At 40.7% G+C, this 18,626-nt stretch overlaps 7 protein-coding genes across 8 annotated transcripts; 6 read left to right on the top strand and 1 right to left on the bottom strand.

The window, feature by feature from the left end:
* The first annotated feature begins 950 nt into the window (after positions 1-950).
* Positions 951-2,503, top strand: LOC134194015 (uncharacterized). Its single transcript, XM_062662911.1, has 4 exons — positions 951-1,051; positions 1,175-1,340; positions 1,541-1,669; positions 1,886-2,503. The coding sequence occupies exons 2-4, from the start codon at positions 1,271-1,273 to the stop codon at positions 2,017-2,019; spliced, it is 333 nt and encodes a 110-aa protein (XP_062518895.1). The 5' UTR covers positions 951-1,051; positions 1,175-1,270; the 3' UTR covers positions 2,020-2,503.
* On the top strand, positions 2,162-4,640 carry LOC134193715 (complement factor B-like). The gene is made up of 5 exons (XM_062662551.1): positions 2,162-2,217; positions 2,593-2,747; positions 3,143-3,334; positions 3,413-3,592; positions 3,765-4,640. The coding sequence occupies exons 1-5, from the start codon at positions 2,162-2,164 to the stop codon at positions 4,499-4,501; spliced, it is 1,320 nt and encodes a 439-aa protein (XP_062518535.1). The 3' UTR covers positions 4,502-4,640.
* A 1,082-nt stretch (positions 4,641-5,722) lies between these two features.
* LOC134194198 (sushi, von Willebrand factor type A, EGF and pentraxin domain-containing protein 1-like) lies at positions 5,723-11,396 on the top strand. Of its 2 annotated transcripts, none has more exons than XM_062663127.1 (9): positions 5,723-5,890; positions 6,128-6,244; positions 6,372-6,695; positions 6,762-7,091; positions 9,140-9,166; positions 9,223-9,396; positions 9,770-9,961; positions 10,053-10,220; positions 10,505-11,396. In XM_062663127.1, exons 1-9 carry the CDS (start codon positions 5,821-5,823, stop codon positions 11,239-11,241), a joined length of 2,139 nt encoding a protein of 712 aa, XP_062519111.1. In that variant the 5' UTR covers positions 5,723-5,820; the 3' UTR covers positions 11,242-11,396. The 2 variants fall into 2 exon arrangements, with proteins under 2 accessions (XP_062519111.1, XP_062519110.1); XM_062663126.1 differs by having other exon boundaries at positions 6,756-7,091.
* A 1,013-nt stretch (positions 11,397-12,409) lies between these two features.
* On the top strand, positions 12,410-16,275 carry LOC134194199 (CUB and sushi domain-containing protein 1-like). The gene is made up of 7 exons (XM_062663128.1): positions 12,410-12,544; positions 12,790-12,912; positions 13,035-13,355; positions 13,917-13,961; positions 14,018-14,191; positions 14,583-14,774; positions 14,866-16,275. Exons 1-7 carry the CDS (start codon positions 12,475-12,477, stop codon positions 15,075-15,077), a joined length of 1,137 nt encoding a protein of 378 aa, XP_062519112.1. The 5' UTR covers positions 12,410-12,474; the 3' UTR covers positions 15,078-16,275.
* LOC134193714 (sushi, von Willebrand factor type A, EGF and pentraxin domain-containing protein 1-like) lies at positions 15,187-16,275 on the top strand. Its single transcript, XM_062662550.1, has 2 exons — positions 15,187-15,247; positions 15,326-16,275. The coding sequence occupies exons 1-2, from the start codon at positions 15,187-15,189 to the stop codon at positions 16,057-16,059; spliced, it is 795 nt and encodes a 264-aa protein (XP_062518534.1). The 3' UTR covers positions 16,060-16,275.
* A 600-nt stretch (positions 16,276-16,875) lies between these two features.
* On the top strand, positions 16,876-17,981 carry LOC134193988 (superoxide dismutase [Mn]-like). The gene has a single exon (XM_062662868.1). It carries the CDS (start codon positions 16,887-16,889, stop codon positions 17,679-17,681), a length of 795 nt encoding a protein of 264 aa, XP_062518852.1. The 5' UTR covers positions 16,876-16,886; the 3' UTR covers positions 17,682-17,981.
* Positions 17,728-18,609, bottom strand: LOC134193989 (ribosome biogenesis protein SLX9 homolog). Its single transcript, XM_062662870.1, has 3 exons — positions 18,357-18,609; positions 17,932-18,136; positions 17,728-17,867 (listed from the first exon to the last, which is right to left on the bottom strand). Exons 1-3 carry the CDS (start codon positions 18,598-18,600, stop codon positions 17,756-17,758), a joined length of 561 nt encoding a protein of 186 aa, XP_062518854.1. The 5' UTR covers positions 18,601-18,609; the 3' UTR covers positions 17,728-17,755.
* Between the last annotated feature and the right edge of the window lie 17 nt (positions 18,610-18,626).

Genomic DNA, 18,626 nt, shown 5'->3' with positions numbered 1-18,626 from the left:
ATATCATAAGTTTATTGGGGGTAGATAGGTCTCTGTTATCGTGAGAGATAATAATTAGTTAGTATATCTACAATGCTTGAACGCATGCATGCATTTGTCTCGGACTCTCCTGAACCTAACAGACTGCAGTCCCTGCCAACATTGTTAGTCTCGTGTAGCCAGATCCTACCGCAGCGTCATGCTTCAGCTATGACACGTCATTGTCGTGACGTCAGTTGTTTTCTAGGCAGCAAAACTTGTTTCATGCGAAAAACTCGTGACTGCGTATTTCTCTCGTTTATTGAGGCACTTGAAAACGAACATTGCAAAGCCTAGTGGTTTACCTACACAAGAAGCCGCTTCCGTGCGTTTTTAGTGAGAACCCCGGTATGTGTTATGTGTTCGCACTCACGTAGGAGGTGATGTGCTTGGGGTTGCTGTTGTCTCGCACGGAAGGCATCTAAACCGAGACGCCTAGAGGTAGCAGGACGTATATCACCACATCATTTCTCGGTAGTGACGAGAACAAATTAATGGCTTTCCAACGAGAAATTGTAGGAAACTGTCTTTGGCTGTGTAGTGAGGCAAACAACAATGAATAAGTTAGATGACTTAGTATCGTTACTATGAGTATCTGTATTGTATATGATGGTTTGTTTTTTATTGTCGCACGATCTATAAGCCTTTAGATCGCGTTTTACCAGCCACATGCAGTAGGGCTCACTGTTGTCATTACGTATCGTAATCTGGTATCTATTGTATGTCTGACCATTAATATCTGTGAGTCTGTTATCTACCTCCTCCACAGTATCTACATGCAAAGTTGATTGACGTATAAGTTTTATGTTAGTTGTGTGTTCAGTTTAGCTGTTTATGTTTGAAACACGGAAAGCCGTTAACTTGTCTATAGCTTGCGACTCTGCACCATCATTGAGTTCAATATGATGAGTGTCATTAACTTGTGCCCGCCCGTTGTCCGGTGACCGTGTCTCCACAGATGCTGTGATGATTACACGCGCGCATTTTATTTGTGAACAATTAAACGTTGAATAATTGTATCTGCGCGTTTTTGGTTAGTTATACGTTATTTCTATAGCAATACGATAATTCGTGTACACACTGTACTTTTTTATTCGCTGACTTGTGACGCAGTGATGGTCACATCGTTTGACACTGATATGTGGGTTTTGTTTAGCGCACGTGTGATGCAAGTGTCGCGTCGTTTGTTCTACCGTGCAAGTGTGTTCTCCTCGCTTTCGAGCTCGTCCGGTCTCTCTTTGGGTGCCATCGGATGTTCCAAGCCACCATGAATCAACGAATTTCTATTGCGGTCATCCTGGTTGCAGTTTACTGTCTTCACGGTACGTTGGATTTGCTGTGTGTAGCGGTTTGAATGCTTGTTTCTTTTTTTTTTCTTTTTTTTTCTTATTGTGTCGTTTGCGAATGCATGATGCTATATACATGTGGATGATGCATGGTTGAAATTTAATTTGTAGTCTCCGCCTATTCTTTGGAAAATAGCACCGTATCGATTGTCTAATAATTCGACTCTGTTTGGCAGTTGGGAAAGCTCAATGCGTACTAGAAGGTCGAGTGTATCAACCGAGAGATACTATCACGCCTGTGCCCTGCACTCTGTGCGAGTGTGTTGCCAATCAGTTCTCTTGCCGAATAGTCGAAGACTGCTACGGTAAGACCCATTTTTGTCCGTCGTTACTACTACATTTATGCTTTTAATTGGTATAAATATTGCCGCTTTTTAGTATACATGCAGAGTAGAGATCGATGTAAACTTTTAATAAATCACAGTATTGGTGGAGACTTATTTTTGTGTACAGTTGAGCTAGGGTTAGAGTATATACTCATCTCAACTAATTAAGTTATTCTGTGTGATATTGTGTCACAGATCCAGCAACAACACCAACACCTGTGCTTGTGTCAGAGCCAATCGAAGCTTGTCAAGAACCAATTATTATCGAGTCTAATAGCATAGTCGTGTACACAATAGGAAGTGATACCGGTGACGTCAGGTTGATATGAAAGGCTCGAGGGTTTCCAAGACCAATTATCACTTGGACACCATTAGGAGATCCACGCAGATTCAGACACAAAGGCAACGGAATACTCGTCATCAAAAACCCCGTTCCAGGAGACAGCAGAACTTACACTTGTACAGCTATAAATGAGTGTGGCAAGGACGCAGTTGAAACAACAGTTACTGTTGTTGAAGGTCATTTAGTATGGTATACTAGTTAGTGTTCCTGGTGTTGCTTTCGTTGTTGCATCATTGTTGTTTTTGTTGTTGTGTTATGTTTGTTTTTGTTCTATTGTTATAATTACTATTGCTTTATTGCTATTGTCGTTGTCATTAGTTGTAATTTGTTTGTGTTTCTACGCACTAAATCTGTATAAATTTGTGGCGTTGTGTGCTCATTACGGTCACATCACACTCAGGGATCACACGTGAAGATAAGATTAGTGACAATTACTTTGCATTTTCTAGAAGAACTATCTAAGCCAGTCGTTCCTCAGTCTGTGTGTAAGACAATATCATCAGAATTTGTTGTGACAGACTATTTTTACTTTATGTTTAATTTGTCCCTCATTTCAAAGTTTTCCTAATGGTGATGTGGACTATAGCAATGAAACTAAGGCAGTTGGTACACATGCTGAGTTTTATTGCAATCCGGAATATGAACTGATTGGTCCACCAATTGCTGTCTGTCTTGCTAACAGAGAATGGAACGTAACAACACCAGAGTGTCTGCGTAAGTCAATTGAATATAGTAGTCAGTATCCACTCTGTTGTTTGTGTTTACTTGACGAGCTCTGACATGCTTTGCTAATACCGGCTGTACACCGTTGCTACACAGTACCGTATTTCTTCAAGTAAACGCCGCCTTCGAATAAACGCCGTGGCGTTTAATCGGAGAATTACGGTATTCTAACCTGGCGCGCGCTAATGTGATGTCATAGACAATGAGGTGACACCATCTGTGCTAACGGGGCTTGGTACATGGGTTTGGTTATCATAGTTGTTTATGGTACCATATTTTTGCACCTCGTTTTCTATGATTAAATTTTAAATTTTATTTTATTGGTAACACCGACGGTTAGTAACAGATGTTAGGTATTGTATTGTGCTTGTTTGTTGTTTTATCAGCTGTGCGGGAATGTCCTCAACCTAAGAATCCAAACAATGGTAAAGTGCTGTACCGACGGCCCATTTATAGGCCTGGCAATAGAGTCAGTTATGCGTGCAACAAGGGATACAGCAACACTGGGGCATCTTTTCAAACTTGCGAAGAGAACCTCAAATGGTCTAAGGAGGGACCGAAATGTCACCGGAAGATAGGCAAGTGACTGTGATTGTCGTATTGCTGTCTTGATCGTTACTGTCGTGCGCAATTTCTTTCTCCGTACTTTACTCTAGGTCGTCTAGCAAGTTGTGGTGATCCTGGAGATATTGAAAACGGATTCAGGCGTGGAAAGAGTTATACTGGAGGTTCAATAGTCCACTATATCTGTAACCAAGGATATTATATCTCTGGAAGCTTCTCTATTAGTTGTGGAAAGAATGGACTGTGGTCAGATTCACCACCAACATGTGAAAGTAAGTTGTTGCTACTGTGGCACGCATTGTGTATATAAAGTAGAGATACAATCACTTGTAATTCGCTACATGAAAATGAGCAAAACCAAATTGTTTCTAGACATCGAGAGCAAATCACACATGCATTATTGCAATAACTTAAACCACTAACAACTTGATTGATTGTTCTTAGTTGAATTTGAGCCTTTGGAAGAAATTGAAAAGAAGTTTAGGAAGGCAGCGAATCTAGACGGCGATGATGATTTGCCTGTCGACCCATTGGGTTTGGGTCAGATAGCCATACCCGACTCATACGTGCACCTCGGCTTCGTTCTAGACAAGTCTGGCTCGGTGAGCAACCCCGACTTTCGGTTGGGTCTTGAGTTTGCTAAAGAGATTGTCAAGTCGTTTGAAAGCAAGTACAGCAGAGTGATCGTTACCATTATCGTGTACAGCAAACATGCCGAACTGATCGCGAACAATACCGATGCATCAGTAATTTCTCGAGCCGTGAAAAGCGTGAAACGCAATATGTACGGACCGACGGCTACTCGACGTGGACTAGACATGGCAAGAGATACTCTACTCTACAACAAGGATTGCTTTGAATGCACTCCACCAACAGAAAGGCCACCAGACAAGGACCATTACACGTACCCTTGCCCTCAATGTGTCAAAAAACCTGATTGTCGTACTCTTCTGTTTCTGATAACCGATGGTAAATCCAATTGGGCTGGAGATCCTAGCAAAGCTGCTCAATGTCTGAAGCATAGCGACGTTGAGATATTTTCTGTCGGTGTCACGTCTTCTGTCAACATACCAGAGTTGAGGGATACCGCTTCCGAGCCTCTGTCCGACCATCTCCATCTAATTCGATCGTTTGACGACGCTTTGAAGATGATCAAGGTCGAGAAGAAGAGATTCAAGTGACGCGACGTGACAGTTTGTTGATGTAGTAGTGACCAGAAATGGCTGAGACAGCTTAGCGTGCTTGGATTGTTTGTAGTGCTTTCATAGTTTGTGTGATCGTCTCAAAAACGACAGGCTTCTTGTTCAATAGAGTAGCTCGTATGCGTTATAACAACCGTGAGCTAGTCTTGTGACGTCTTTACAAGTAAATCGACAGTAGGAGAGTGTGCATGCATGCTGTCGGCAAACGTAAATGTAAAGAGACCGTCCTAATTAGAGTGCGGTAACCCGTATGTGGTATCGCTCAATACAAATGTCGGTATGGATACCCGTAACACACACAATACTTTTACTTGTCAGTTGTAACACACATCTAAGATAAATACATTAATTCATACTTTATATTGTGCCGACACGAGCTCACTGTGGCTATTTGATTTGATAATCGATAAGAAATCAGTTAATCTGGACAACAACGAAGGGACTGCCAAAGAAAAAATATCATATAATATATTATACTAGCTGATTCCCCCATTTTTTTGCTAATTATTGTAAAGGAGCTCATATATGCGTCGTCATGCTAAACGTGCCTTGGTCTGTGACGTTTCTATTTACAACAACTAAGTGAGAGTGTGCATGCTGTTACCAAAAGTGAATTTAAAGCGCCAGGAACAACACAACTTAGAATCTTTGCTTGTCATAGAAATCTGCCAATAACAACCTTTTTAGTATTGAATCTTCCAGTGAAATAAATGGATAAGAAGATTGGTGGGCGTGGTTTAACAATGAGCGTCCACCGGTCCCTTCTCATACCAATCGAGTCAACTATACCGGTCACTCAAAGACAGAGCTCACAAACACGTATATCTAGTCGGTTTGCAAAGGTTTGGCAACTTTTTTGTTTGACTGCTATCGTACTGGCTGTATTACTTGTGCTTTCATGCCCGTTTTACGTACGCGATGTGTATCTATAAATCTCTATAGACACACGATGCTGTAAAGATAACACACATGCACTCATTTGTGAACAATGCAACATTGACTAGACATGCGTGCTGTGAATGGCAGTACAATGCAAAAGCTTTAGGCTGTGATTTATATGACACAATGATGGGTACGTCGTTTGACATTGATGTGTGGGCGTTGTGTAGCGCACGTGTGATGCAAGTGTTTGAGAAGATCGAGAGATTGTCGTTTGAGAGCGTCACGCTTTTAGCAAGTCGCACAGTCACGTGATATCGTTTTACTGTTCGTCTGTTCCCTTTTATTAGATCAACTCAACCAAACAGCTCGCTCTCTAGTCGGCGCGTCGCGGCCGGTGATTAAATTAATTGGACAGTATGTTTCATGTCTTTAGGGATCAACGGATTTTTCTTGCGGTCATTCTGGTTGCAGTTTACTGTCTACACAGTACGTTGGATTTGCTGTTTGACTGTTTGTGTGCTTTCTCGTTTTGTTTGCTCTGAGTGTGGCACTGTGCGGTTTGCGAGTACATGCATCATGATGCATGCTACTTGTGTGGATGATGCATGGTCGAAACTCAATTTGTATAGACTCCGCCTATATAGATACCAGTAGTCTTTAGAAAGTATAGCACATACCATATCCGTCTCGATTTTTTAATAATAATTTGACTCTGATCGACAGTTGGGAAAGCTCAATGCGCACTAGAAAATCGAGTGTATCAACCGGGAGATACTTTCACGCATGTGTGCGAGTGTGCTGCCGATCGGTTTACTTGCCGACAAGTCGAAGACTGCAACAGTAAGACTCATTTTTATCCATCACTTTTACACTACTGCAAGGTTGAGACTTACTTTGTGTACAGTTTATAATAGAGTTAGATTTGTGTGATATTGTGTCACTTGTCTTGTCTTTGTCACTGTTGCAGGCTCAACAACAACACCAACAACACCTGTGCTTGTGCAACAGCCAATCGAAAATTGTCAAGAACCAATTATTACCATCACCACAGTCGTGTACACAATAGGAAGAGCTAGTGGTGACGTCAGGTTGATATGCGAGGCTCGAGGGTTTCCAAGACCAAAGATCACTTGGACACCATTACGAGACCCTCGCAGATTCACAACCAAAGGCAACGGAATACTCATCATCAAAATGTTCGTTTCAGGAGACAGCAGAACTTATACTTGTACAGCAATAAATCAATGTGGCAACGACACAGTCAAAACAAGACTTAAAATTAGAGTTGAAGGTCTTTATTAATTATAGAAGTACATTCTGTGTGATATTGTGTCACTTGTTACTAATTAAGCTGTAGATCCACCACCAACTACACCAGCACCTGTGCGTGTGCCAGAAGAGCCAATCGAAGGTTGTGAAGAACCAATTATTACCGAGTCTTACAACGTAGTCAGGTACACAGTAGGAAGAGATACCGGTGACGTCAGGTTGATATGCAAGGCTCGAGGGTTTCCAAGACCAAATATCACTTGGACACCATTAGGAGCCCCTCGCAGATTCAGAACCAAATGCAGCGGAATACTCATCATCAAAAACCCCGTTCCAGGAGACAGCAGAACTTACACTTGTACAGCTACAAATGAGTGTGGCAACGAAGCAGTCAGCACAACAGTTATTGTTGATGAAGGTCACTAATCTATTTTTGTTGTTAGTTTGTGTTGCATTTGTTTCATTGTTGTGTTACTGATGTTTTTGTTGTCATTGGTACTGTTGTTGTTGTTTTTATTATGGGTATTGTTGTTGTTATTGTTGTTGTATTGGTATTGTTGTTGTTGTTGTTTTGTTGTTGTTTTTGTTGTCATTGGTACTGTTGTTGTTTTTGTTGTTTTTATTATTGGTGCTGTTGTTGTTATTATTGTTATTAGTACTGTTGTTGTGGTTGTTATTGGTATTGTTGTTGTTATTATTATTATTGGTTTACTGTTATTACTGTTTTTGTTGTTTTGTTGTTATTAGTACTGTTGTTGTTGTTGTTGTATTGGTATTGTTGTTGTTGTTTTGTTGTTGTTTTTGTTGTCATTGGTACTGTTGTTGTTTTTGATGTTTTTATTTTTGGTGCTGTTATTGTTACTGTTATTAGTACTGTTGTTGTTGTTATTGGTACTGTTGTTGTTGTTATTTTTGTTGTTATTGGTACTGTTGTTGTTGCTATTGGTACTGTTGTTGTTGTTGTTTGTTGTTTTTGTTGTCACTGATACTGTTGTTGTTGTTATGTTTGTTATTGGTACTGTTGTTGTTGTTTTGTTTTTGTTTTTGCTGTTATTGATACTGTTGTTGTTGTTGTTGTTGTTGTTGTTTTTGTTGTCATTGGCACTGTTGCTGTTGTTAAGTTTGTTATTGCTACTGTTGTTGTTGTTGTTGCTTTGTTTTTGTTTTTGTTGTCATTGATACTGTTGTTGTTTTGTTTTTGTTTTTGCTGTTATTGATACTGTTGTTGTTGTTGTTGTTGTTGTCATTGCTACTCTTCTTTGTTGTCATTGGTACTGTTGTTGTTGTTGTTGTTGTTATGTTTGTTATTGGTACTGTTGTTGTTGTTGTTTTGTTTTGTTTTGTTGTCATTGATACTGTTGTTGTTGTTGTTGTTATGTTTATTATTGGTACTGTTGTTGTTGTTTTGTTTTTGTTTTGTTGTCATTGATACTGTTGTTGTTGTTGTTTTTGTTGTCATTGGTACTGTTGTTGTTGTTATGTTTGTTATTGGTACTGTTGTTGTTGTTTTGTTTTTGTTTTGTTGTCATTAATACTGTTGTTGTTGTTGTTTTTGTTGTCATTGGTACTGTTGTTGTTGTTGTTATGTTTGTTATTGGTACTGTTGTTGTTGTTTTTGTTTTTGTTTTGTTGTCATTAATACTGTTGTTGTTGTTGTTTTTGTTGTCATTGGTACTGTTGTTGTTGTTGTTATGTTTGTTATTGGTACTGTTGTTGTTGTTGTTTTTGTTTTGTTGTCATTGACACCGTTGTTGTTGTTGTTTTTGTTGTCATTGGTACTGTTGTTGTTGTTGTTGTTTTTGTTGTCATTGGTACTGTTGTTGTTGTTGTTGTTATGTTTGTTATTGGTACTGTTGTTGTTGTTGTTGTTTTTGTTGTCATTGGTACTGTTGTTGTTGTTGTTGTTGTTATGTTTGTTATTGGTACTGTTGTTGTTGTTGTTGTTGTTGTTTTTGTTTTGTTGTCATTGATACTGTTGTTGTTGTTGTTGTTGTTATGTTTATTATTGGTACTGTTGTTGTTATTTTGTTTTTGTTTTGTTGTCATTGATACTGTTGTTGTTGTTTTTGTTGTCATTGGTACTGTTGTTGTTGTTGTTATGTTTGTTATTGGTACTGTTGTTGTTGTTGTTGTTTTTGTTTTGCTGTCATTGACACTGTTGTTGTTGTTGTTGTTTTTGTTGTCATTGGTACTGTTGTTGTTGTTGTTGCTTTGTTTTGTTTTTGTTGTCATTGATACTGTTGTACTTGTGTTGTGTTTTATTTGTTATTGATACTGTTGTTGTTGTTTTGTTGTTTTGTTGTCATTGGTACTGTCCTTTTTGTTGTTTAGTTTTTGTTGTCATTGGTACTGTTCTTTGTTGTCATTGGTACTGTTGTTGTTGTTGTTGTTGTTGTAGTTCATTTACATTAGACACTTAGCAATCACACGTGGTGATAGATTAGTGATAATTTTTACTTTTTCTAGAAGAACCAGTTGCCCCACCACTTGTGTGTAAGACGATATCATCAAAATTTGTTTGTGACACACTATTTTTACTTCATGTTTAGTTTGTCCCCCATTTCAAAGTTTTCCTAATGGTGATGTGGACTATAACAATGAAAATAGGGCAGTTGGTACACATGCTGAGTTTTATTGTGATCTGGGATATGAACTGACTGGTCCACCAAAAGCTGTCTGTCTTGCTAACGGAGAATGGAACGTAACAACACCAGAGTGTCTGCGTAAGTCAATTGAATAGATTAGTCAGTAATAAGAGGCAATATTTCATTACTGGTTGTTTGTCATTTGCTTGATAACTCGGTTGTTTGTGATTACTTGACGAGCTCTGGCATCCTTTGCTAATACCTGCCGTACACGTTTGTCACATAGTATTGTAGCTTGGCGCGCGCTAATGTGATGTCATAGACGGTGATCGACAACATCTAGCGGGGTGTGGTAGGCGTTTGCGCATGACGGGTCTGTAGTATAGTATTTGCACCTTGTTTGCTATGACTATTCAAATTTAGTTGAGGTTAATGACAATATACCGACGGTCAGTAACAAATGCTAGATATTAATTGTATTGTTCTAAGTATGTTTGTTGCTTTCTACAAGCTTCGCAGACATGTCCTCAACCTAGACATCCAGAGAATGGTAAAGTGATATACCGATGGCCTGTTAATAGGCCTGGCAATAGAGTCATTTATGCGTGCAACAAGGGATACAGCAACACTGGGGCTTCTTTTCAAACTTGCAAAGAGAACTTCAAATGGTCTAAGAAGGAACCGAAATGTCGTCGGAAGATAGGCAAGTGACTGTGGTTGTTGTCAGAGTCTAGAGTATTGCTGTTTCGTTGCTGTCGTGCGCAGTTTGTTTCTACGCGTACAATTTACTTTAGGTCGTCTACCAAATTGTGGTGACCCGGGAGATATCAAAGACGGATTCAGGCGTACTGTAGGTTCAACTGTCTACTATTACTGTAACCAAGGATATTATATCTCTGGAATCTTCTTTATTACTTGTGGAAGGAATGGACTGTGGTCAGATTTACCACCAACATGTGAAAGTAAGTTGTTGCTGTGCATGAATCGATGTTGAGTATACAAGCAATTGATATGAACGACACCTGATTGTTCCTGTACACCGAGATGCATGTGTTGACGTGTGCGTGAAAATGCACGTCGACACTTGCTCGCGTTGCCTTGTAACGCTAACAGCTAAAAGGTCAATCGCATTAGCAGTGATATGGTGTGTCGTTCAGTATTACGTTGTAACATTGTCTGCAACGTGTAGAGCAAAGCATGCACATTGCATCAACATAGCACTAACAACTTAATTGATTGCTCTTAGTTGAATTTGAACATTTGGAAGACATTGAAAGGAAGTTTAGGAGGGCAACGGATCTAGATGGCGACGATGGTTTGCCTGTCGACCCATTGGGTTCGGGTCAGATAGCCATACCCAACTCATACGTGCAGCTCGGCTTCGTTTTAGACAAGTCTGGCTCGGTAAGCAACAACGACTTTCGGTTAGGTCTCGAGTTTATCAAAGAGATTGTTGAGACGTTTGAAAGCAAGCACAGCAAAGTGATCGTTACCATTATCACGTATAGCAAACATGCCGAAGTGGAAGCGAACGGTATCAATGGATCAGAAATCTTTCAAGTCGTGAAAAGCGTCAGACGCAAAGTATACGGACCGACGGCTACTCGACGTGGACTAGACATGGCAAGAGATACTCTACTCGTCAACAGGTCGAATTACTATCAATGCATTCCACCAAGGCCCTTAGACAAGGACTATTACACACATCTGTACCCTTGTCCTAAATGTGTCAAAACCGGCTATCGTACTCTTCTCTTTTTGATAACCAATGGTAAATCCAATTGGGCTGGAGATCCTCGTAAGGCTGCTCAGTGTCTAAAGGATAACGACGTTGAGATATTTTCTGTCGGTATCACGTCTTCTGTCAACATACAAGAATTGAGGGATATCGCTTCCGAACCTCTGTCCGACCATCTCCATCTAATTCGATCGTTTGACGACGCTTTGAAGATGATCAAGGTCGAGAAGAAGAGATTCAAGTGACGAGACGCGACAGTTTGTTGATGTAGTAGTGACCAGAAATGGCTGAGACAGCTTAGCGTGCTTCGATTGTCTGTAGTGCTTTCATAGTTTGTGTGATCGTCTCAAAAACGACTGGCTTCTTGTTCAATAGAGAAGCTCGTATGCGTTATGACAAACCGTGTGCTAGTTTTGTGACGTCTTTACAAGTAAATCGACAGTAGGAGCGTGTGCATGCATGTTGTCGGCAAACGTGAATGTAAAGAGACCGTCCTAATTAGAGTGCGGTAACCCGTATATATGCGGTATCGCTCAATACAAATCTCGGTGTGGATACTGTACCCGTAACACATACAATACATTTACTTGTCAGTTGACAATCGATACGCAGAAATCAGTTAACCTGGACAAGACAACAACGAAGGGACTGTCAAAGAAAAGATATCATATAATATATTATACTAGCTGATTTGCTCGTTTTTTTTTGCTAATTATTGCAAAGGAGCTCATATATGCGTCATCATGCTAAACGTGCCTTGGTTGTGACATTTCTATTTACAACAACTAAGTGAGAGTGTGCATGCTGTTACCAAAAGTTAATCTAAAGCGTCAGGAACAACACAACTTAGAATCTTTGCTTGTCATAGAAATCTGCCGATAACAACTTTCGTATTGAATCTTCCAGTGAAATAACTGGATAGGAAGATTGGTGGGCGTGGTTTAACAGTGAGCGTCCACCGGTCCCTTCTCATACCAGTCGAGTCAACTATACCAGTCACTTAAAGACAGAGCTCACAAACACGTATATCTAGTCGGTTTGCAAAGGTTTGGCAACTTTTTTGTTCGACTACCACTATCGTACTGGCTGTATTACTTGTGCTTTCATGCTCGCTGCACGCTACGTGTATAAATAAATCTCTATAAAGACACACGATGCTGTAAAGATAACACACACTCATTTGTGAACAATGCAACATTGACTTAACACGCGTTCTGTGAATGGCAGTACAATGCAAAGTTTTAGGCTCTGATTTATATGACACAATGACGGGTACGTCGTTTGACATTAATATTGATGTGTGGGCGTTGTGTAGCGCACGTGTGATGCAAGTGTTTGAGAGGATCGAGAGATTGTCGTTTGAGAGCGTCACGCTTTTAGCAAGTCGCACAGTCACGTGATATTGTTTTTACTGTTTGTCTGTTCTCTTTTCTTAGATCCAGCTCTCTAGTCGGCGCGTCGGCCAGTGATTGGACAGTATGTTTTATGTGTTTAGGGATCAACGGATTTTTCTTGCGGTCATTCTGGTTGCAGTTTACTGTCTAGACGGTACGTTGGATTTGCTGTTTGAATGTTTGTGTACTTTCTCGTTTTGTTTGCTCTGAGTGTGGCAGTGTGCGGTTTGCGAGTGTAGTCTACATGCATCATGATGAATGCTATTGTACTGTGTGGATGATGCATGACCGGAACTCAATTTATGTAGACTTCGCCTGTAAATACTAGTAGTCTTTAGAAAGTATATAGCACGTACCTTATCCGTCTCGATTGCTTAATAATTCGACTCTGTTTGACAGTTGGGAAAGCTCAATGCGTACTAGAAGGTCGAGTGTATCAACCGGGAGATACATGTACTACCACGCATGTGTGCAAATGTGCTGCGGATCAGTTCGCTTGCCGACAAGTCAAAGACTGCAATAGTAAGACTCATTTTTATCCATCACTATTACACTACTGCATGGTTGAGACTTACTTTGTGTGTACAGTTTAATTAGATTTGTGTGATATTGTGTCACTTGTCTTGTCTTTGTCACTGCTGCAGGCTCAACAACACCAACAACACCTAGGCTTGTGCAACAGCCAATCGAAAATTGTCAAGAACCAATTATTACCATCACCACAGTCGTGTACACAATAGGAAGAGCTAGCGGTGACGTCAGGTTGATATGCGAGGCTCAAGGGTTTCCAAGACCAAAGATCACTTGGACACCATTACGAGACCCTCGCAGATTCACAACCAAAGGCAATGGAATACTCATCATCAAAATGTTCGTTTCAGGAGACAGCAGAACTTACACTTGTACAGCTGTAAATCAATGTGGCAACGACACAGTCAAAACAAGACTTAAAATTAAAGTTGAAGGTCATTAATAGTATTTTCTGTTGTTGGTTTGTGTTGTTGGTTTGTGTTGCCGTTGTTGCTTTTTTGTTGTGTTACTGATGTTTTGTTGTTATTGGTACTGTTGTTGTTGTTGTTGTTGGTTTACTGTAATTATTGTTTTTGTTGTTATTGGTACTGTTATTGTTATTATTATTATTGGTTTACTGTTATTATTATTGTTGTTGTTGTTATTATTATTATTGGTTTACTGTTATTATTATTATTGTTGTTGTTGTTGTTATAATTCATTTCTAACTTCTAAACACTAAATCTCTATAAATTTGTGGCGTTGCGTGCTCATAGCGGTCATATTACACTCAGGGCCGGATCCAGGAATTTTTGAAAGAGGGAGTTGACGTGTAGCAGTTATTTATAGCACTACTAATATTTTCTTTTCTAATGAAATTATGTGAAATTATTGAACCACATGTATTGGAAAAGAGGGGATTTAAACCCCTGAACCCCTCAGTATCCGGCCCTGACACTTAGGGATCACACGTAGACCGGCTGATAGATTAGTGACAATTTCTTTGCATTTTCTAGAAGAACTAGAAGAACTATCTGAGCCAGTTGTTCCTCAATGTGTGTGTAAGACAATATCATCAGAATTTGTTTGTGACACACTATATTTACTTTATGTTTAGTTTGTCCCTCATTTCAAAGTTTTCCTAATGGTGGAGTGGACTATAGCAATGAAAAGAAGTCAGTTGGTACACATGCTGAGTTTTATTGTAATCAGGAATATGAACTGACTGGTCCACCTATTGCTGTCTGTCTTGCTAACGGAGAATGGAACGTAACAACACCAGAGTGTCTGCGTAAGTCAATTGAATAGATTAGTCAGTAATAAGAGATAATGTTTCATTACTGGTTGTTTGTCATTTGCTTGATAACTCGGTTGTTTGTGATTACTTGACGAGCTCTGGCATGCTTTGCTAATTAGTACTGGCTGTACACGTTTGTTACATAGTATTCTAACTTGACACGTACGTGCTAATTTGATGTCATAGACAGTGAGGTGATCGACAACATCTGTGCTAGCGGGGTGTGGTATGCGTTTGCACATGACGAGTTTGTAGCATATTATTTGGACCTTGTTTGCTATGACTATTTAAATTTAGTTGAGTTTATTGACAATATATCGACTGTCAGTAACAAATGCTAGATATTAATTGTATTGTTCTAAGTATGTTTGTTGCTTTCTACAAGCTTTGCAGATATGTCCTCAACCTAGGCATCCAAAGAATGGAAAAGTGATATACCGACGGCCTGTTTTTAAGCCTGGCGATAAAGTGCTTTATGCGTGCGATAAGCGATACAGCAACACTGGGGCTTCTTTTCAAACTTGCAAAGAGAACTTCAAATGGTCTGAGAAGGAACCGAAATGTCGCCGGAAGATAGGCAAGTGACTGTGGTTGTTGTCAAAGTCTAGAGTATTGCTGTTTCGTTGCTGTCGTGGGCAGTTTGTTTCTACGCGTACAATTTACTTTAGGTCGTCTACCAAATTGTGGTGACCCGGGAGATATTGAAAACGGATTCAGGCGTGGAAAGAGTTATGCTGTAGGTTCAATTGTCTACTATTATTGTAACCAAGGATATTATATCTCTGGAATATCCTCTATTATTTGTGGAAGGAATGGATTGTGGTTAAATTTACCACCAACATGTGGAAGTAAGTTGTTGCTGTGCATGAATCGATGTTGAGTATACAAGCAATTGATATGAACGACACCTGATTGTTCTTGTACACCGAGATGTATGTGTTGACGTGTGCGTGAAAACGCACGTCGACGCTTGCTCGCGTTGCCTTGTAATGCTAACAGCTGAAAGGGCAATCGCATTAACAGTAATATCGTCTGACGGTGTGTCGTTCAGTAACATCGTCTGCAACGTGTAGAGCTAAGCACACACTATTTCAACATAGCACTAACAACTTAATTGATTGCTCTTAGTTGAATTCGAGCCTTTAGAACATATTGTAAGGAAGTTTAGGAAGGCAACGAATCTAGACGGCGACGATGGTTTGTCTGCGGACTCATTGGGTTCGGGTCAGATATCCGTACCCAACTCATACGTGCAGCTCGGCTTCGTTTTAGACAAGTCTGGCTCGGTGAGCAACACCGACTTTCGGTTGGGTCTCGAGTTTATCAAAGGGACTGTCGAGTCGTTTGAAAGCAAGTACAGCATAGTGATCGTTACCATTATCACGTACAGCAAACATGCCGAAGTGGAAGCGAACGGTATCAATGGATCAGAAGTCTTTCAAGTCGTGAAAAGCGTGAGACGCAAAGTATACGGACCGACGGCTACTCGACGTGGACTAGACATGGCAAGAGATACTCTACTCTACAACAAGGATTGCTTTGAATGCATTCCACCAACAGAAAGGCCACCAGGCAAGGACTATTACACATACCCTTGTCCTAAGTGTATCAAAACCGGCTATCGCACTCTTCTCTTTCTGATAACTAACGGTAAATCCAATTGGGGTGGAGATCCTCGTAAAGCTGCTAAGTGTCTGAAGGATAACGACGTTGAGATATTTTCTGTCGGTATCACGTCTTCTGTCAACATACCAGAGTTGAGGGATATCACTTCCAAGCCTCTGTCCGACCATCTCTTTTTAATTCGATCGTTTGACGACGCTTTGAAGATGATCAAGATGGAGAAGGAGAGATTCAAGTGACGAGACGCGACTGTTTGTTGATGTAGTAGTGACCTGAAATGGCTGAGACGGCTTAGCGTGCTTCAATTGTCTGTAGTGCTTTCATAGTTTGTGTGATCGTCTCAAAAACGACTGGCTTCTTGTTCAATAGAGAAGCTCGTATGCATTATGACAAACCGTGTGTTAGTTTTGTGACGCCTTTACAAGTAAATCGACAGTAGGAGAGTGTGCATTAGACTCGACCCAGTCTCGCTCCTCCCTCGTCATTCCCCGGATAGCGATACCGCATACGGGTTACCAACAGTCTATATGCATTCACGTTTGCCGACAGCATGCATGCACACTTAAACTCGACCCAGTCTAGTCTCTCTCCGCCCTCGTCTAAGTGTGCATGCATGCTGTCGGCAAACGTTAATGTACAGAGAGTGTTGGTACCGTAACCCGTATGCGGTATCGCTCAATAAATCGATATCTATTAGTGTAACTATCGATATCACATACAAGTCTTTTTACTTGTCAGTTGTCCCAGACGTCTAGCGTCTAATCTACAGTAGAGTATAGTTCATATTTTACATATTGCTTCCAAAATGCTACTTGGACACGTGACTACTCATATCCGGGGCTTTTCTGTGGTGCTCCATCATGCCTAGTAATGATCTCTAAAAAGTTTTGTGGCTGCTCTAGCAATCGGAAAAGTGCACGAGCGAGGATGCTTAGCAAAATATTTATTAACTTGATTATTAAAATTACAATATAGCTATATAATACAATGTACTTACATACTTATTGTCACGTGACCTTAAACGCGCGTTTTGATTGGTATTCCAAGGTTAAAAATTTTCTTTGCAATGTATTCTTCTCTATTTCTGTTGCTTTTCCTTTTAAACTTGAGCTCTACAATGAAGCCGACGTTTCACATACCTCAGAGCCTTCACAAGATGCTAAAAATTGCTCCACCGCTCGACGGGTCCCTCTACGAGGTCCCACGTCTTGACTTCGATTACGACGCTCTAGAGCCGCACATCGACACAGAAACAGTAAAGGTGCATCATATGGGACACCACGCCGCCTACACCCGCAAGATGAACGAAATCCTACAAGCGTGGAGCGAAACAGAGGAAGTTGAAAAGGAGCTGCTTGACTATCCAATAGGAGACATCCTGCAGAGACACATGGAGATACCCAAACAGTTTGCACACGACTTGCTGAACCACGCTGGTGGATTCGTGAATCATGCCTTTTACTGGGCATGCCTTAGTCCATTAAGTAACAAACAAGCGACTCGCATCCCGAATGGTCGAGTTGCCGAAATGATCAACCAAAGATTTGAAAGTTTCGAGAAGATGAAGGATGAATTTAACAAGAGTGCATTGAGTTTCTTCGGTTCGGGGTACGTGTGGCTGGTGCTGATGCCATCCGATCACCTCCAAGTCATGGAGTTACCCAATCAGTTGTTTCCCGTCGCGTACAATTTCAAGCCGATTCTCGTATTGGATGTCTGGGAGCATGCGTACTACTTGAAGCATCAGAATAAGCGTGCAGGGTATATATCAGACTGGTGGAACGTCGTCGACTGGAATAAGGTCGCGGCGATACTGTCACTATGGGACGATGCAACAAACATCGAGAAAGACGAACTGTAGATGCATACGTCAATGTATTGTGATACTGATACACGAGTATATGAAATTCCTAGTCATGTGACTACGTGACCGCACTAAGTTGTCTGTTTGACAGTATACTGGATATGCTGTGTTATTGCCTCAATTGGATCCTCCTTGAACGCTTTGTCTTGTAATACTTTATGGAATCGTTCGACTTCGCTTTTTCTGTGTGTAGAGATAGACCGGTGACAATGAATTAGAGACATCCAGATGTATATGTATAACTTACAAGACACGTTGTCTGTGTTTTCTTGTTAACGATTTTTTGCTCGGCGAGAATTCGTCTGTGGCTCGTGGTTTGCGTGCCTTTTTGGGTGTGTTGTGTGATACGTGTTCCAGTTCTGTGAGAGCTGATTTTAGAGGTTCGAGGTCTCCGACGATGACGGGAGTGTGATGATGCTTGGGCTTGTTCTGTGCTTGTGTTGCATCGATTTCTAGAACGACATTTTTTGCTTTGAAATGTGATGCCATATGTGTAGACGAGTTTGATGGGTGGATGGCCAGACTGCAGACAGTCAAGTGACACACGCCACTTGCATGTGCACACACACCACACACACCCCTTGCACGTGCACACACTCCACTTGCACGTGCACACACACACACACACACACACACACACACACACACACACACACACACACACACACACACTTTTAAGCCATTTTTCGCGTCTTATCTTCTGTCTCTCTTTCTTACTGAGGGACCTATCCCCTCCATCGTGATCTCTACCACTAGAGTCTGCTGTCTGGTCAACAAGACGAACTACAGCTGCTTTAGACATAAATTCCTCCGGAATAGGAGCATAGCTCTTTGTATTTGTATCCGATATCTCTGATTTCTCTGGCCTCACAGACGAAATGTGTCGTTTAGTTCGAGAACGACGCAATTTACCCATAATCTGAATATCCGGGTTATACTATA

This window comes from Corticium candelabrum, chromosome 18, assembly GCF_963422355.1.
Source record: "Corticium candelabrum chromosome 18, ooCorCand1.1, whole genome shotgun sequence".
Lineage (NCBI taxonomy): Eukaryota > Metazoa > Porifera > Homoscleromorpha > Homosclerophorida > Plakinidae > Corticium > Corticium candelabrum.
Note: the sequence above shows the minus strand (reverse complement) of the source record. Positions and strands in the feature narration are given on the sequence as shown.

Coding starts and splice junctions, on each gene's coding strand:
- LOC134194015 (XM_062662911.1), top strand. CDS start 1,271: ATGTTCCAAGCCACCATGAATCAACGAATTTCTATTGCGGTCATCCTG. Junction 1,341..1,540: donor TGCAGTTTACTGTCTTCACG/GTACGTTGGATT, acceptor TCTGTTTGGCAG/TTGGGAAAGCTCAATGCGTA. Junction 1,670..1,885: donor AATAGTCGAAGACTGCTACG/GTAAGACCCATT, acceptor ATTGTGTCACAG/ATCCAGCAACAACACCAACA.
- LOC134193715 (XM_062662551.1), top strand. CDS start 2,162: ATGAGTGTGGCAAGGACGCAGTTGAAACAACAGTTACTGTTGTTGAAG. Junction 2,748..3,142: donor AACAACACCAGAGTGTCTGC/GTAAGTCAATTG, acceptor TTGTTTTATCAG/CTGTGCGGGAATGTCCTCAA. Junction 3,593..3,764: donor TTCACCACCAACATGTGAAA/GTAAGTTGTTGC, acceptor GATTGTTCTTAG/TTGAATTTGAGCCTTTGGAA.
- LOC134194198 (XM_062663126.1), top strand. CDS start 5,821: ATGTTTCATGTCTTTAGGGATCAACGGATTTTTCTTGCGGTCATTCTG. Junction 9,962..10,052: donor GAAATGTCGTCGGAAGATAG/GCAAGTGACTGT, acceptor AATTTACTTTAG/GTCGTCTACCAAATTGTGGT. Junction 10,221..10,504: donor TTTACCACCAACATGTGAAA/GTAAGTTGTTGC, acceptor GATTGCTCTTAG/TTGAATTTGAACATTTGGAA.
- LOC134194199 (XM_062663128.1), top strand. CDS start 12,475: ATGTTTTATGTGTTTAGGGATCAACGGATTTTTCTTGCGGTCATTCTG. Junction 12,545..12,789: donor TGCAGTTTACTGTCTAGACG/GTACGTTGGATT, acceptor TCTGTTTGACAG/TTGGGAAAGCTCAATGCGTA. Junction 13,962..14,017: donor AGTTGTTCCTCAATGTGTGT/GTAAGACAATAT, acceptor CTTTATGTTTAG/TTTGTCCCTCATTTCAAAGT.
- LOC134193714 (XM_062662550.1), top strand. CDS start 15,187: ATGCTAACAGCTGAAAGGGCAATCGCATTAACAGTAATATCGTCTGAC. Junction 15,248..15,325: donor GTCTGACGGTGTGTCGTTCA/GTAACATCGTCT, acceptor GATTGCTCTTAG/TTGAATTCGAGCCTTTAGAA.
- LOC134193988 (XM_062662868.1), top strand. CDS start 16,887: ATGTATTCTTCTCTATTTCTGTTGCTTTTCCTTTTAAACTTGAGCTCT.
- LOC134193989 (XM_062662870.1), bottom strand. CDS start 18,600: ATGGGTAAATTGCGTCGTTCTCGAACTAAACGACACATTTCGTCTGTG. Junction 18,137..18,356: donor ACGCGAAAAATGGCTTAAAA/GTGTGTGTGTGT, acceptor ATGTCGTTCTAG/AAATCGATGCAACACAAGCA. Junction 17,868..17,931: donor AAACACAGACAACGTGTCTT/GTAAGTTATACA, acceptor CTCTACACACAG/AAAAAGCGAAGTCGAACGAT.